At 31.7% G+C, this 18,506-nt stretch overlaps 3 protein-coding genes across 3 annotated transcripts; 1 reads left to right on the top strand and 2 right to left on the bottom strand.

The window, feature by feature from the left end:
* The first annotated feature begins 899 nt into the window (after positions 1–899).
* LOC129319839 (beta-glucuronosyltransferase GlcAT14B-like) lies at positions 900–3,796 on the top strand. The gene is made up of 4 exons (XM_054964919.1): positions 900–1,556; positions 2,531–2,606; positions 2,735–2,850; positions 2,983–3,796. The coding sequence occupies exons 1-4, from the start codon at positions 1,001–1,003 to the stop codon at positions 3,495–3,497; spliced, it is 1,263 nt and encodes a 420-aa protein (XP_054820894.1). The 5' UTR covers positions 900–1,000; the 3' UTR covers positions 3,498–3,796.
* On the bottom strand, positions 3,445–7,622 carry LOC129319838 (pentatricopeptide repeat-containing protein At5g66520-like). The gene is made up of 2 exons (XM_054964918.1): positions 5,982–7,622; positions 3,445–3,570 (listed from the first exon to the last, which is right to left on the bottom strand). Coding segments are annotated over exons 1-2 (1,539 nt in total). The 5' UTR covers positions 7,519–7,622; the 3' UTR covers positions 3,445–3,568.
* A 1,118-nt stretch (positions 7,623–8,740) lies between these two features.
* LOC129319201 (2-alkenal reductase (NADP(+)-dependent)-like) lies at positions 8,741–10,899 on the bottom strand. The gene is made up of 5 exons (XM_054964195.1): positions 10,504–10,899; positions 10,185–10,362; positions 9,741–9,907; positions 9,516–9,598; positions 8,741–9,179 (listed from the first exon to the last, which is right to left on the bottom strand). The coding sequence occupies exons 1-5, from the start codon at positions 10,777–10,779 to the stop codon at positions 8,801–8,803; spliced, it is 1,083 nt and encodes a 360-aa protein (XP_054820170.1). The 5' UTR covers positions 10,780–10,899; the 3' UTR covers positions 8,741–8,800.
* Positions 10,900–18,506: the final 7,607 nt, after the last annotated feature.

The following is an 18,506-nucleotide window of genomic DNA, read 5'->3' as shown; positions in this document are numbered from 1 at the left end:
TAACCGCTCTTCTAACATGACTTTTAATTATTATAATGCAAAAATTATATATATATATATATATAATTGTTATATTAAATTTTAAATTTTTCTAATTAATAAAAAATAAATTAAGAAATTAAAATAAATAAACAAATAAAAGAATATAGATAAGTTATAAAAAAATAAAAATAATTTTTTATTAATAGAAAAATTAATAGGCAGCGGTTTTTAAATATTGCTAAAAAAATATTTATAAGCAACATTTATTTTTTTGTTGCCTCTTAAAATAGAAAATAATTTTAAAATGTTGCAAAAAAAAGTGTAATTATAGGTAACAATTTTTTATATTATTTATTTGAAAATTTTATTGTAACACTTAAAAATTATTATTTATTCTACTTTAAAAAATAATTTTAAAATGTTACTAAATATTTATTACTTAAAGTAGATAGCCATAAAAATGTTGCTTATATTTACATTAGGATAACATTTTTAGAACTGTTGCAATTAAAATTATTGTTTAAAGTAAACAATGTTGCAGTGCATTATACACAGAAGCACTTCAATGCATGCAAAAAAAAAAAAAAGTAACGGAGAAATTTAAGAGAAAGTCATTAACATAAATTAATTAATTAATTAATTAACTCTAACAGCAAGTCATTAATTAATAAAAATATAAAATACCGTATGATTACATTAATAGCATGTTTATGTACGTACCATTAACAGGACCGTGACTATACTGAGTTACTGAGTGAGAAGTCAAGTTCAAGCTCTTTTATTTTATTTTATTTTATTTTGAGCAAAAGAAAGTGCTCTTTTGTTAATTATTATCACATTTCCCTCCTTTCCACTACGAGCCATAATTATAATTTCTCGTAGATTCTTCATCACTTTGCATCAACTTCTACTTTTCCTCCACCCCCCATTGTCTTCCCCACATTTCATCTTCAGCCTCATTCTCACTCTCACTGTATCACACAGACACGCAGCCTCACTTTTTCCCCTGCCCTTGCCAATGGATCCCAACAACAAGCCACAGAAGAAGAAGTGCTTTCTCTCACTTGTTTTCTCTCTCCTCCTATCCACTTTCCTCATCTTACTCTCCGTCTCCGTCTCCTCCAACCCATCCTCTCACTTCAATCCTTCTTCTCGGAGCGTCGTTGCCCATGAAAAGCCGCGTTTCGTTGAATCCAAGCTTCGCGTGTCCCCCACGTCCGCCGACCCTGTTCCCAGAATCGCCTACTTGATATCTGGATCAGTGGGAGATGGCCGGAGTCTCAAGAGGACACTCAAGGCTCTTTACCATCCGAGAAACCAGTACGCCGTGCATTTGGACCTCGAGGCCTCCGAAGAGGAGAGGCTGGACTTGGCTAAATTCGTCAGAGACGAGCCCGTCTTCGTGAGATTCGGGAACGTGAGGATGGTAGTGAAGGCTAATTTGGTTACGTATAGAGGACCCACCATGGTCACTAACACGCTTCATGCGGCGGCTATTTTGCTCCGGGAAGGTGGAGATTGGGATTGGTTCATTAATCTCAGTGCTTCCGATTACCCGCTGGTCACTCAGGACGGTACGAATTGCTCTGCTCTGCAAAATTTTTCTTTCGTGAATTGTTGCTTTGCTTGAATTGAGGGATCACTTTCTTCTTTTTGTTTCTTGTGTGTGCGCTTTTCCTTTGGAAATTGATTCAATTCAACAGGGCTTCTTCTTCTTTTTTTTTTTTTCCCCTTTCTCCCCTCTAAAGATCAAGACAACACTCGATTCTGGGATTTATTGAAAATCTTGTGCTTCTGAATTTAATGCCGTTTTGTTGGGGCTTGAATCCGCCAGAATCCTGAATTACTAATTGTTTCTTTCTATTTTTTGGACAAAACATTATTACTAATTGTTTCTTAATTAATGTTTTCCAACACTTGGCTTATTAATTAATTACCTAAATGCATTAAAGATTCACCGTATAGTTGTCGGTGCACTGCTATCTCTGTCCCTTGGAACTTGGAAGCTTTGATGGTTAGCTGAGTCTTGTTTGACTCAGGTACTTCCGGTTCGGTATGGTAAGAAAGGTTTTTAAGCATGTTGAAATTTATTTGTAAAATGTTTAAATTTAAATACCTTAAATATTTAATGCTCTGACGGTTTTAAATACTCCCTCTCTCTTAAATTATAAAACATTTTTAAATAAAATTTTAAATATTAATAAATTTCATTAAATACACTTAACAATTTTATCTTTTTAAAATAAAAATATAAATTTTTAAAAATATCTATCATTTAATATATTAAAAAAAAAAGAACGAAAATTAATTATAGAAAGAGAAACAATAATATTAAAATTGATATATTTAATAAAACCTTAATCTACTCAAAATGTGTTATATTTTGAAATAGATAAACTCATTTAAAAGTGTCATATAATTTGAGGTGAAGGAAATAATATAGATGGGGATAGGATAATTTTTTTTTATGCACGCCTAACTTAAATGTTTTATAGATAAATTTCGCGGCCTTATAGTATTAATTTGAATGACTTCTTTTGCGTAACAGATCTGCTACATACACTCTCAACCATACCGAGGCATCTTAACTTCATTGAGCACACCAGTGATATTGGCTGGAAAGAGTACGTTGCTAACTCTTTTCAGATTTTGTTCACTGTATCTAATTTCTTCAAAATCACCGTGCTGTTAAAAAAAATTCAAAATGACCTGATCTTATTTACCAGTTAAAAGTTTACCATTTTCAATATAGGCATCAGAGGGCCAGGCCTATTATTATCGACCCAGGTCTTTATAGCGTTCATAAATCTGATGTATTTTGGGTGACACAGAAAAGAAGTGTGCCCACTGCTTACAAGCTGTTTACAGGTGAGAAACCTGGTCTCTGATGTCTCTCATTTTGACTCCGCACTACCCAAAAAGCAATAAAAAAGAGAACTTGATCGATTGAATTCAATTAATTGTATAAATCCAAGGACTTTGCTTCTTGATTTTGCTCAGGTTCTGCATGGATGATGCTGTCTCACCCATTTGTTGAATACTGTTTGTGGGGTTGGGATAACTTGCCAAGGATAGTCTTGATGTATTACGCCAACTTCTTATCATCACCTGAAGGATATTTCCACACAGTTATCTGCAATGCTGAGGAGTTTCGCAACACAACTGTGAACCAGGATCTCCATTTTATATCATGGGACAACCCTCCAAAACAGCATCCACATTTCCTTACAGTTCATGATTACCAGAGAATGGTGAACAGCCATGCTCCTTTCGCAAGAAAATTTGGCAGGAACGTACCAGTACTAGACAAGATTGATTCTGAGCTCTTGGGCAGGAAGGCGGATGGATATGTGCCTGGTGGTTGGTTGAGACAGACAAATTCAAACATCACTAAACCAGATTCTGTTGTGAGAAATACTACTGATCTTAGGCCTGGTCCTGGTGCTGAGAGGCTGAAACAGCTCATCAATGGTTTGTTATCAGCAAAGGATTTTAAGGCAAAACAGTGTCCATGAAAGCTGGGTTCGGCAAACCCTCCTTTCCATTGCTCAGAAGCAAAATGCCAAGTCATCTCTTCATCAGGTCGCTCTGGGATCATCATCACATGGTAAGAATGATAGAACGCAACAGAATAATGAAATGACTGTTTCTCTGCAAATACACTTTACCGATGGCCGACTTTACTCACACACATTTGGTATACTACCACAAGTTTGGGGTTATTATGTATCAGATTGCTTCATACGATATTCAGGAATTTTTACTGGACTACTAGTACTACCAGTCATCAATAAAATTTTATTATTCTGAATAATGTCTTGATAGCAAATGAGAAATAAGAGAGTTCAATTTTTTTTTTTTTTCTGGTTACTGTATTGCTGAGCCTGCAAGAAGAAGATTGGGTACCCTGTGACCGTGGATTGCCTGGATTGCTAGCTCTATTATATTATAACGGAGAAAATAATTAAATACTACTTAAGTTAACTATATTCATTTTTTACTTTTACTCTTTATAGTTTATTTTTATAATTTCTCATTCTTTTTATTTGTTTTATGAAATTTTAGTTCGTTTAATTTTAAAAATAATCTAAAAAGATCATAAGTTAGCACAAATAATGGTAAATTTATTAAGGTTGACTTGACACTATTAAACTCATTAAATGATTAGAGAGAACAACATGATAACTTGAAATATAAAAAATGCTCAGTTCATGGGCACATAAAAATTTTAGTTAGAGATTTGTTGGATTCTCAAATAGGTTTTGTAGCTTTATATGTCCTGAAGAACCTTAGGGATGCAAATGTAGAATTGATTTAACGGTTCTACCTCAGCAAAATTAACACTGTTCAGGCCAACTCATGGTTTTTCCGAGTATTTTCTAATTAAACTAAAACAACTAATATTTCACACAAAGAAAATAAAAATAATAAAAATATATATGAAAATAAATTATAAAGACAAAAAATAAAACAAAATTAAAATATAGTGACCTGGATTTTTTCTATTACAACGTAATTTCCCCATTATACCTCTAAACAATAGTAGGTATGAAGCCAAGAGCCTTGTGGGTGCACATGTTCTTAAAGACAATAGAAGAATATGCCTAAAGTGATACATTGGCTCTACAATCAGGGGAGAGATTCAGTCTTCCTTCCCGTATTCTTTCTCTCCTTATTTTTTTTCTCACCATTAATTAACATTTAGACAATGTATATTCGATCTCCTATAAATAATTATTAAAATATTAAGAAATATAAATAATAAAATTCAAGCTGTTAAATTTTAATATGAATAATTAAAAATTCAGAAAAATAAAATAAAATAAAATATTTTAAAGAGATCAAATTTAGATCGTCTAAATGATGATTTAAATTGTTAAAAATTAAATAAAAAAAAGGCAAGAAAGAGGAGAGAATCTTCCCCTACAATTATGAATTGAATAGAATTTATGGGAAAAAAGGATTAAAATTAAATAGAATTTATCTATGATATACTATGTAGTGAACATCTTTTTTAATAATAAATATTAAATACAAAAAAAATAATCACAAGGAAGTCATTTTCTCTTATATTCCAAAATCATTTTTATCATCATCATCATCATGAAATATCAGCACATGATGAATTATTTTATCAATCAAATGATTAACTTTATGTTTATTTATCTATTTATTTTCTAAACAAGCAGTGCCCTCCATAAGTTTAAAAGGATGCTCAATATTTATCGGACACTATCAATCAACTTTTAGACAAGCACATTGGATCTCGTCCCGTCGATTAATTGAAAAAAAAAATGCTTTAATCCAAAACAATAATGATGTGAGGCCCGTCATTGCCCTTTGGCATCCTATTTCTTTCAAAAATATGTTTTTTTAAAAAAGAAAAAGAAAACATGTTTTTAAAAATGTGATCAACAAGATGACAGGACAGCCTTTCACTCTCCTTAGTCGTTTGTATTACTGTTTTCATGAGATGGACGGGTAAGAGATTAGGGTTACAAAAAAAGTAAAATAGCATTTATTAAAAAAAAATTGACCTTACTTTAACAGGCTCAATACTTTAAAATAATATAACTAAAATTACAGCTAAGTCAAGATAGAAAATATTATAAAAACTCGTGAAAAATATAGAATCAAAAGTTATGTTTTTTATAAATATTATTTTGTTTGTTAAAAAATATAAAATATTTTTTAAATAGTTATATATTCTAAAAATGTAAGGTATTTTTAATCTTTTAAAATATAATTATTTTTTTTTTTAAAGTGTTTCTATTAATAAATGACTTTATATTTATTGTACGGTGTTTAATAAAAATAAATATGAAAAAATATAATCCTATACTCTTCATGAGTCGAAAATTTCCCAAAAATGAATTTGGTGGGGCAAATGAAAAAATTTAGAGGGGAAAATCTACTTCCCCTCTTGAAAAGCTTATTCCCATGATCCCATTAGACATCCTCTAAATTCACCATCTTGAGAAAAGAATCAAGCAACTTACATATTTCTGGCGCCTGTGGATGAGATTGATCACCAGCATGAAACTCTTCAACTACATTATTTACTTCTATTATGCTACATCCAGGTTTCTTTTTCATTCCTGCTTCTGATATCATCTTCCTCACCCTGCTAGCCTCTACATCCCACCCAGCTTCCTTGTATATATTGTATGACAGAACATGAGTTCCACTGTCAGCTACACCCATATCAACCAGCTTTTTCCACACTCTGTTTCCAATGTCCACGTTGTTGTAAATTCTACATGCATTTAGAAGAGCACCCCACACATTGGCATCTCCACCTGCAAGTCCACCCATCTTCTCTTCAATAAAATTCTCTGCTTCCTCCATCATGCCTGCTCTGGATAAAAGGTCAATGACACAAGCATAATGCTCTGCCCTGGGTTTAATCCCATAAACAATGTTCATTTCTTCAAAAAATTGAAGGCCTTCCTGAACCATCTTTGCATGTGTACACGCAGTGAGGACTGCCACAAAAGTAGTCTCAGAGGGCTTAGTCCCATTTATAGCCATTTGATGAAATAGTTCTAAAGATTTGCTTGCATCACCATTCAAAGCAACCCCAGAGATCATAGCATTCCAGGCTCCAGTATCCTTACACGGCATGGCCTCGAAAACAGATAAAGCTGAACCAACACATCCACATTTGGAATACATATCCACTAAAGCTGTGGCCAGTATAGGATTTGACTCCAAATTGAATCGCTTGGCATAAGAATGAACCCACAATCCTTGCACGAGTGCACCAAGATGAGCGCAAGCAGTGAGTACGGTTACAAGGATTGACTCATTTGGCTTGTTGCCTGTGTTCTGCATTTCTGAGAACAAAGCAAGCACCTCCTTGAAGTTACTAACTCGAGAGTATGCTGCCATCATTGCACTCCACGATATAACATTTCTTTCAGGCATTTCATCAAACAGTTCTCTAGCGCTTTGTACATCCCCCATCTTGCCATAACCATCGATCATCGCTGTCCATAACACCACATCTTTTCTCGGAATTTTATCAAACAACAATCTTGCAGTTTCCACTTCACGAGCATTGGAGTAAAATTCAATAAATGCACTGACAACAAAAGGATCATCACAGTAACCAAATTTAATGACATGGGCATGCACCAAACGAACGGTTACATTCGAACAACGATCTAACACAATACAGGCCTTAATCAGAGCCGGAAAAGTATAATTATTGACTGGAACGCCATTTTGCAACATCTCTAAGTAACATAATATAGCGGGAACGGGTGAATTTGCCTGAACGTACCCCCTGATCATGGAATTGTGCATGAAAGTATTACGGTGATCCAGGTTGGCGAAAATGGAGGAAGCGTAAGGTAAAAACAAGCCATCATCGGCGGTCGCAGCGACGAAGAGAAGCGGCGCGATGGCGTAGGGATTATGTGTGAGGTGGCATCTGAGAATGTGGGCATGAGTCTGCTTCAGTTGGTTCAAGTTCTTGCACTTTTGCGCCAGGGCCGTCAGAAATCCGCCGTTCTTAACGGTTTTTTGAATCATATGTGAACCAACGTGGCATCTACAACAGATCAATTGGTATCCTAAATTTTGCGGAGCTTTCTCTTCCTCCTTTGGATTTTTATTTTTGATTTACTTCTCATTGAATCCGTCGACACTTGCTGTTGCACATACATATACATGCATTGCATACAATATTATTATTATATATACACAAATCAGGTGACCATCTAGCTAGAAGCAGTGGAGAATTTTTATTTTGTTGATATGGACGATGATTTTAATTCTACTTCAGTTTCACATTTTTCATCAAGAAAATTAAAATTTCTTTCTGTGTTTAGATAGGAGGAAAATGAGCCAATAACATATTGGTCCAATGACACCTAACATTCCCTTGAAAGAGAGTTGTAGGTTTTATATTCAATATCGAGAAGACGTGAGTGTGTTTTACTCTTCCCTTGAGTGAAGGATCATCCTTCCGGCCTTTTCTATAGAAAAAGTGATAGATATGTAGGTGTTTGCATTTGAACCATTTAAAAAAAAAGAAAATTGAAGGAAAATGGAGAACAGTAAAGGAAGGAAAGATGACATGAACCACGATGAAAGCCAAAAAAGGTGATAAATTTGAATTAGCAATTAAAAATTGGTGGAGAAATACAATATTTTGTTGCTATATTTTGAAAAATCATATCATTCCATACACAATATCTAGCAGTTGCCTTTTGCTTCTTCCTATGGTTTTAGATGAGAATTCAGAATTTTCAAGCTTTCAACACTTTTTAAGTGTTAATTTTTATTACTGGTCGTTGTAAAAAAAGGGTGATCAGAATTTAACATTTTTGCATGAGAAAAATAATATTGGTTATAAAGAATTCATATGCATTCAATGTAACACCTAGAACTTGTTGATCTAAATTAAAACCATTCAAGATAATTGCTTTCAACGCATGTTCCCCCCTAAAAAAAATGTAAAGGTGTTATTGAGTGTCATTGCAAAAGCCTAATGCTTGGTCTTTATTACGCATAGGCATAGGCACATTGAGTATTTCAACTTCTAAAATAAGTTTATATGGAAGCAATCTAAATATACAAATCCAGAACTAAAATAGCTTCACATTTTTTTTATTAGGAGAACCATACCAAATACCATTTGACCATGAGTTTTTCAAAAGAGTAAAAAATTTTCATAGAAACCATTTGTGGAGTTAAATTGATAGCACCAAAAAAAAAAAAGAAAAGAAAAGAAAGAAGAGGAAACCAAGTGTGCAGATATGAAGAATTTTATTCATAAAGATGAAGAGAGTTTCACATCAAATTCTCTCCATCACTCTCGTGCAACTTTGACAATTTTCTTGCCAATGTTGTCCCCATGGAAAAGTCCAATGAAAGCAGAAGGGATGGTCTCCACTCCAGATGAGATGTCTTCAAGATTCTGCAATTCCCCACTACGAAGGTGATCCGATGTCTGTGACACAAAATCTGCAAAAAGGTTCAAGAAATCAGCGGCCAGGAATCCTCTGATGTTGATTCTCTTGTACACAACGTTGAGCATGTCTGGTGCAGCTCGCTTCTTTGCATCAGTGTACTCAGATATCACCCCACACACCGCCACTCTTCCAAATGCATTCATGTTATCCACCGCAGCCTCCAACATGTCTCCACCAACGTTGTCAAAGTATATGTCTATCCCGTCTGGAAAGTACCTGAAATGAAATTCATCATATCTCTGTCAGTATCATTGTCAAATCATATACTCCCTTTTCATCCTATATATTTATTACTCATCTTCTAGAACAAATTGATGGTCCTATATATTAGTGAATTTGCATAAAAGTTGAAGTATTAATTATCTTCTTTTCAACCACATATTTTATTCCCAATTTCCTAGAAATCGTTTCTTTTAAATAGGGATAAACTAGGGGGGAAAAACATTTTCAAACCATTTTAATAATTTAACCACTTTTCTTTTCAGTGAGATATCTAGAACGAACTTGTATTTAAAAATGAATATAGTAAGTATCTACTAAACACTACGTTACTTTTTGAGAGCAGATTTTAAGTCTGTTTCCTCTTTGTAGTTGAATGCATCATCAAATCCCAGCTTGTTTTTCAACAATTCCACCTGAAACAGGTTACTTCCGCATTAGTTTTGTAAGCTAAAAGGGGCAATTTACTTAACAAAACAGTAATACATGGCCATGACTGAAAGGAAAAAAAAAGTCTAAATTTTTCAAACAAGATGGCCCAATCAGCTCAAAGATAACCTTTTTCTGGCTTCCAGCACAACCAACCACATAGCAACCAAAAAGCTTTGCATATTGTCCTGCCAAACTTCCTACAGATCCAGAAGCAGCAGATACAAATACTTTCTCTTCTTTTCTGGGTTTGCACACCTCAAAGAACCCAGCATAAGCTGATAGTCCATTGAACCCTGCCATAGATAGTTATAAGAAAGAAAAATTAATGCTTCACAACAACTAGTACCAACACACATCAGTAAAATTTCACGCAGCAGATGTAATTCCAGGGAAGTTGTCCACTCATCTCCTTTCTTTAATATAGCTAACTAACCCTTGTTTTAAGGGACAAAGTCCCACAATTGAGCCTTAAGATACTAAGATTCTTTATGCTGTTATGAATAATGTGATTCAAATTGATGGTGGGATTTAGGCCCAAAAAAAAAAAATTGATGATGGGAAAAAAGATACCCAGAGCTCCAATATGATAAGTGAGTGGAAACTCAGAATTGTTAAGTTTGTTAATTATGCTTGCTTCTTTAACCAAACTGTACTCAGCCCAAGTGAATACTCCTACAACCACATCATCCTTCTGATACTTGGGATTCCCAGAAACCACCACTTTGCCAATGGCTATACCGTCAATTGCCTGCAAATGCAATGCATATCCCGGTGTCATTCATTAACAAAGCCATTCCAAGTCATACATGTAGATTTGGTCTTGAACTATATATCCATATAAATAAATTCAATGAATGATAATCAGCAGAGTGCGCGCGCGCTATGTAACCTGATTAGGGGTGATGGGGGCTGCGAAGTTAATGGATTTCTGAGAGGAGCTATGGCTCTTCATGCGATTGATCTGGTAGGGGTCAATGGAGATGTAGAGATTCTTGACGACGATGTCGTCAGAACCAGCCATAAGTGAAAGAGATAAGCTCTCAGTTTTGAGCTCGAAGTGTGACTCTTGTGGTGCATCTTCTATGTGATTCTTTATCACTGCGAACCTGTTGCTCACTTCCATTATTTCTTGTTCTTCTTCGTTGTGCTGCATCAGGGCGGTCATTTGCTTATTTCCATCGACGAAACAGAAACAGAGTAAACGACAGTTCGCCTGCTCTGGTCAATCTAAAAGGTTAAATGAATTAAAAACCGCACAATGATCTTTTTTTTTTTTTAATACAAGGCCACGATTTTGTCAGTTGAATGAAAGATATGTGAGCAAATCGACCCACATGCTACATTTCCAAATGTGGAAATATATTGGCAAGATACTATAACTTCATCGGAAGTAATACTCTGCCATTTCAGTTTTATTGGCACCGAAATTTTTTTCCACTTTTCTGTTAAAATTGAGGCACAACATAATCCTTATAATTTTATCATCTTTTGCATTAATTTCTGCAATTTTTTTCACGTTTTTAATCCCCATAATTTTTGAAAGATTGATTACATTTGTTTTCCAGGTTTTTATAATTTTATTTTTCTTAATATTTTTAGTCTTTGTAAGAATTAAAAACATTAAAAAAATATAAAAACTTAAAATTATGCAGATCGATAATTATATTTTCTTTAAAATTAACATGCGTATTTTTTTTGTCAAATCAAGTTACATATAGAAAATCACGGAAAAGTCCCATGCAATCATTCTAACCACACAGAAGACCTCCTAAATGTTCAAATCACTGTGTGGTTTCCGGGAACTTGATTGTAAACAAGATGTTTTGTTAATTTACTAAAATGTTCATATTTTCCAAAAAAAGAAAGAACACACACACACAAAGATCTCCATCCCTCCCTCCCTGTTTTTTCTGATAAGCATCTTTACCTCCCTAGCTCTTGGCATCTTCCTTCTTCTTGAGGATAGACATGTATCGTCTTGTTGGAAATCAAATTTGGCAGAATTTAGCAGACCAATGAAGCCGCCGCTAATGCCCTACGCATGAGAGTCGAGCAAGCTTGAGCCCGACGTGAGGACGACCCTAGACGCGCCAAAACCGACAAAAACGACACCAACGACTCAATCGTTGCCCCACAAACGGTTTATCAACAATTATATTAAAGTCTCAAGAATTAATCACTTTAAAATTTATTAATAATTGAACTAAGTTACATTCACAATTAATCCCATATAAATGAATTAATTACTGCAAGATTCATTAACAATTGAACTAAATTGTATTGTTAGTTCAGTTGTCAATAGCCCTGCAGTAATTAAGTTCCACATGTCATGCAATTTAGTTCAGCTGTCAATGGACCTTGTAATAATTAATTTTCTTGTGTGGGATCAGTTGTCAATGTAGTTTAGTTCAATTGTCAATGAATTTTGTAGTAATTAATTTTCTTGCGTAGGACTTCATGCAATTTAATTTAGTTGTTAATAGACCTTACAATAATTAATTCTCTTGTGTGGGACCTAACTATAATTCTCCCATCATCAAAATCCAATTTAATTACATGCAATTTAGTTCAATTGTCAATAGACCTTGCAGTAATTAATTTTTTATGTGAGATGTAACTATAATTCTCCCATCATCAAAATCCAATTTAATTGGATATCATCCTTTTAAGAGTGGTTAAATTTAAATCATCAAATTCGATTTAATAGTATATCGTCCTTTGTAAGGAAGGAATTTCAATTCCCAACCCAATCCAACTTCTCTCCTCTCCTCAACACACCTTCATAAGATCTGTGGACCGTTCAGATTCCCTCTCCTACATATTATCTACATGTCCTCGAAAGATTTGAATCATTTCCAAATTTAAATATTTTTATTTTTATTTTATATTTATTGAAATAAAAATTTTAATAAATTTGTTTAGATCACCCATCCCATCTGCACACCATAAATTTAATATCAATGATTTAAATTTAATATTAATTTTTTATAATTTTAATAAATTGACTATGCAAATTTACGTTTAAATTTTAAAATTTCAATTTATAATTTTTTTAAAAAAAGGAAAAATTTATATACTTATGTTTGTTTTCAATTAAATCAAGACAAATATCTTTTATAGATTATTTATTCTTTAACAAATTGTTGTTATTAATATTATTAATACATTAAAATTCACATGTTTTGATTTGATTGAATAAAAATATATTAAGAATATAAAATTTATTATATGAGTCTTTCCATTTTAAAAAATATGTTTTGGAGAATGCATTTTGGAATATTATCTTTATTTTTAATATTGCATTACCAAATTATAAATTTATAAAAATTATAAAAATTAATATTAAATCTGAACGTGAATTGCAGAGTTATTTATAGTCATTATCAAATATTTTAATATCAAATTTAGACTATTTGTATTAAATTTGAACTAGTTTATAAATATAAATAAAAATTTCTGGACAAACTTCGTCTTATTTTAGTGCAGCGACGGAAAGTCAGGTCCCTAAATCTAATCCTCTTCAGCTCTATCTCACATCACAACATGAATATGTGTGTGCGTAATATTAATATTATAATTGAATATCATTAATAAATATAATTGAAAATTATTAACATATATCATATAATATGAAAACTATAAAATACATCTTAAAAACAACTTCTAGTTTATTTATGTAAGTTTATATTTCTCATATTAATTTAAATATATAGCATATAAGAGAAGTAAGAAATAAGTATCGTAGAAGAGTTAATGCACATCAGCATAATATGATTTAAAAATCCATGAAAATATTTGCCAACCATTAACTTGGTCATTGCCAAACCCATTATGTTTCAGTATATATATTCTTAAACTGTACGTATTATTACTTAGTTGAAAAGAACGATTTTCGGCGAAGCTTGAGGTTCATGGTTCAGTACTGTCAAATGGAAGTAGCGGAGACGTAAATAATTCATGGTTAGGTCCATCCGGCACCAAATTGATTAATGTGCCGCCTTCATCCCTCTAAAGATATTATCGAAGATGTTAGCCTTTTATATTATAGGAATTGAAGCTTATATATTAAACTTACACACAGAGACTTTAATTTTTATGTTGACTTCTTAGTTAGATTATTTTATATGTTAGATATCAATTTTAGTGCCTTTAATTATTCCTCACCTCTTTTTCAAGAGGCAATAAATGATGAAAATGATTAATTAAAAATCCTGTTTGATATAATCTCTTTTGATTTGTATGATATTTTATATTTAACAAGGAATAAAGAACAATTTTTACAGAGTCCATTTATTATTACAATAAAAAAAATAAAATGGTCATATCATAGGTAAAAAATTATTAGCGTATGTAAGAGGGGCATGTCCTATTTATAGGATATCTTTTGAAAATAATTTTTGGATTAAAATATAAAATATTTTATAATAAAAATTAAACTATTTTTTTAATTTTATTATTTTTTAATTAAAGTAAAAAATATTTAATATAATTGTATAATTATTTAAAGTTAAAAATGAAAATAAAAGTACATATTTTTTATGATATAAAAAATTAAATTTTTTAACATATGTAAAATGATTAAAATTGTGTTACAATAACAAGGGAGTATATAGATTCTATACTTGCTGTAGCATTTGGGTTGGAGAGAAATTCAGAGGTAAAGATTCAAATTTGATAAAAATGACACTAAATTCAGACAAAATAGAATCATGACGCCGGCAACGTCTCGCTTGCCTTGATTCCTTTGAACAAACGCTTGATGTTCGCACCCACGTAATTACTTTAATCATTTTTTATTAAAATTTATTTAATCATTTAAATCGCTATTTGGTTATAAATGCGTTTACTTCGTCCCGTTTAAAGCTAAAGACACAAATTAATCTAATTTAATTCAATAAAAATTTGTGTTAATATTAGCCACACAATAGACTACCCAACTAATTTGGAAGTGTTTGTATGTATGTATATAAGATCCGTAATAAGAGTCGAGCTTGAATGGTCGAATTTGAAAGCCCTATTTAGATGAAAATTCAAGTTTAAAAAATTTGGTGGTTTTTTTAAAAAATCAAGCCTCTAGACCCAAATCTTGAAAAAGAAGCTTGGACTCAGGTGACTTTTGAAGCCTTAAAGATTAATGATTTTTTAAATATTATATTGTCAAAATAATTAATGTTGGTTCTTTTTTCATTTATTTTAGCAAGATATTGACAGATTTTTTATTAATTTTTTAAACATAATTACTTTGTAATGTTTATTTTTTGGTTTTTATTAATATTATACTCTGTGATACACAAGTTTTTGCATTTATTGAATTTAATAAGGTTAATCTAAATTAAAAATTTTTATTTTTATTTTAATACTTAATTAAGATTTTATATATATATATTTGTATTTATTTATATTATTAAATTTTTTTATTTTTTTGAAAAAAGGCTTACTTGATTCTAAGCTCTTCAAATAAAGATTGAATTTTAAAAATCCATCATTTTTTTTAAAAGTAAGCTTATGGTCCCAAGTCCCGCCCATTTTTTCACCTCATGTGTGTATGTATGTAACTGTTTTAATTATAAATTATAAAGTTCAACAATTATAGAAAACTGTCAGCTTGAGAATGGCGTACTAAACCTTGCCGAACTGCCATCATACAATCCATATAGTAATGTTGATACATAAAGACGGAGAACTTGTGCTGGCCAAAAAAAAAAAAAACAGAACTTGTAGCTTCTCTCTCCCTCTCACTCAGTCACGTATTTGACTCTATGAGATCCAGCAAGAGTTGAGGCATCTTCATATATGATGGACAGAAAATTCAATTAGTATCCACCAAGACTTGTACCCCATCACTTTTTTAAAATGTTAAATGAAATAAAATAGAAAAAAGGACAGTAAAATTCATTTGAAATATATAAATAATAATTTAATCCTTCACAAATGTCATAATTTCTATAAAGTTTTAAGGAGTTTTTCTATTATTAATGAATTTATATAAATTATCAAATTACCTTTATTAAAAATAAATGATTCATAATTTTTTTTATATTTGCAATAATGTAACAATAAATTATAACTTCACATATTAAATTCCTTATTTGTTATTACATTGTTATGAATATAAGAAGAAAGGTTGCGAATATAAGTATGAAAGTTATAAATTATTTATTTTTAACAAAGGCGATTTGATAATTTATATAAATTCATTAATGATAAAAAAGTCTCTAAAAATTTTAGAAGGATTATGATATTTTGAGAGATCAAGTTATTATTTATATATTTTAAATGAATTTTATTATTATTTTTTTAATAAAATATTGCACGCTGAATTTGAGGGGGCCGGCAAACTTCTTGTTGGAAGTTAGAAGGGCTTCTTGGTTATGAATGTCTCTTCCGATACGAAATGAATAATGGTGAAGAAAGGGATTAAATCAAGGAGAAAACTTGTAAAGGGATGAATGTTTCAGCCAAACCGAGTACAATAATCATTTTGCTACAATAAAATCAGTGCCTCTTGTCAAGCACATTGATCTCTTAGTGTTCGTCCCCCTCTGAGCTTCTTTCTTTTTCTTTTGCTTTTTGGTATTTTACTAATGTGGTTTCTGGAAGTTTTTTTTCGACGAGAGAGAAAGCATGACAGGAGAAGGAGGAAGAGCCGGGTGATGAATACTCCGTCATTTTTTTATATATATAAAAAAAAAATATCACATAATTTAAAAAAATTAATGAACTATAATAATTATGTTTGAAAATAAAGGAATCGCACTAAAATATTTCATATTAATCAACATAAATATGCATTAATTATTTTTTTGTAATTTAAATTATGAATAATGATTTAAAAAATTTATAATAAATGTGATGGACCTCATGGCACAAATGACATGGCATTAATAACAACGAAACTTGATAATGGTAATTATGAGCATGGTGGCATAAAAAGAGCCCAAGGCAAGGAGCAGGAGCCCAACACTTTCAATCCACCATGCTAAAAGACCCTTTACAACATATTAGATGTCCAATGACAAGAGCCCGAATTAAAGCCATGAAGCAAACCTTATTTAGTCTTGTGTAAGAAGTCTAAGGCCTCGTTTGGTATGATGGAAAAGTTTTTGATGGAATCGGAATTGGAATTGGAATCGGAATTAGAATTAGAACAGAATTGAGTTATAAATGTATGTTTGGTATGAAGATGGAATCTGAATATAATATTAATAAATATATGTATTTAAAATAGATAAAGACCAAAATGCCCTTATAAAAAAATAAAAAACTCAACCATCATGATGGAATGTGTATGTGGGGCACTTATGACAATTCCATGGAATTGTGACAATTCTATCATGATGAAGATGGAATTGAATTCTAGGTATTTTGATAGAATTGGAATCCATAAAGAATTGGATTCATGCATACCAAACAAGTGAAAACATGATTTCAATTCCAATTTCATTTCTCTTGGACCCAATTCTAATGTACCAAACATGACCTAAGAGTTTGGAGAACATTGAAACACTCCTTTCAAGCCTAAAAGAAAGCCTCTAAGCATGTATAATGTGCTTAGGATTCAAATCCACAAAGAGTCAAGTCCAAGAAGTGCAAATCCTAGCCCAATATAAAGAAAACTATAAATAGAGCCTCTTGCAAGTAAGAATGCACAAAATATAAGTGAAGAAGTCAATGGTGTCGTGATTTTAAATCTTTTATAATCCCTTGATTGTCTCCTTAATTGCTTCTTATTTTAATGGTCCTTTGACTTGACTCCCTTTTCTTAAAGAGCAAGACTAGTTATAGTTTTCTATTTTGAATCTAGTCAAAGATTAAGATTAATTATATTATTTTTAATTTTTAAGTTTTGTAATCCCATAATTTTAGAATTACATCTCCTAAATTATGTGACTGAATATTTATTTTATATTATTTTCTTTCTCCTTTTAGTATTAGAAAATTAGGATTTTAATTTTAAAAAATAGTCTTCTCTATGAGCCTATATATATTAAGCATGCTTTCTCTTGTAAATGAAAAAGAAGTTGAATGAAATTATTTATTTTAGAGTTTATAATCCTTGTGAACTTTAGTACTTTATGATGGCATCTCATGTGAAAAACAAACGTAATCAAATCTTGTGATTTCTTCAAAGGTTGAAATTTTTAGAGGCAGGTGCTTTAAAAAATCTTATCCTTAATCATTATCCCATTATTTATTACATTTCTTTCTTTATTCTTATCATAAATTTTATCTTTTTCTTTTTATTTTTATTGTGTTTTAGGATTCTGTTCTTAAATTAGCACGATTCTACTTCTGTGTCCCCTATCAAAATGCTTATCAAGATATGTAACTTTACTTATAAAAAAATTCAAAAATAATAATATTTCTAACAAATAAAAATAAAGAGAGGACTTGTATAGGGATATTTTAATATTTTAATATTATAATTATATTAATACAATAAAAATAATATCACCTTTTCACTGCCACGCCAAACATACTTTTTAATTTCAATATCATGCCTATTTCCATTCCTATTCGACTATTCCCATTCCCATTCCACCGTACCAAAACAGAACCGTGACGACAGCTCATATTTGGAAGGGTGAGCCGAGTGCTGAGAGAAGCGCAGACCGTCTTGCTAAGCAGCGGCCCATTATCAAAAAGGCAAAAAACGGCAAAAATCGCGCCAGGTTGGGGTCGAACCTACGACTTTCTGCTTAGGAAACGGACGCTCTATCCACTGAGCTACAGGCGCCGATCGGCGTTCTTGTATTTCAATAGTTTTACGTCGATTGCGTGAAAACACTTCCTCGCAGCCAATCCAAAAACCAGCGAGAGGTTCCGACCAGTTAGTGAACCTGTAGTGTAGTCACGATACTAGCATACAATAAGCGAAGTGCAAATCTTCGG

Source organism: Prosopis cineraria, unplaced genomic scaffold (genome assembly GCF_029017545.1).
Source record: "Prosopis cineraria cultivar Desert tree isolate PC_DT_omini unplaced genomic scaffold, ASM2901754v1 PC9, whole genome shotgun sequence".
In the NCBI taxonomy this organism is placed as follows: domain Eukaryota; kingdom Viridiplantae; phylum Streptophyta; class Magnoliopsida; order Fabales; family Fabaceae; genus Prosopis; species Prosopis cineraria.
This window is presented reverse-complemented; position numbering and strand designations above follow the sequence as displayed.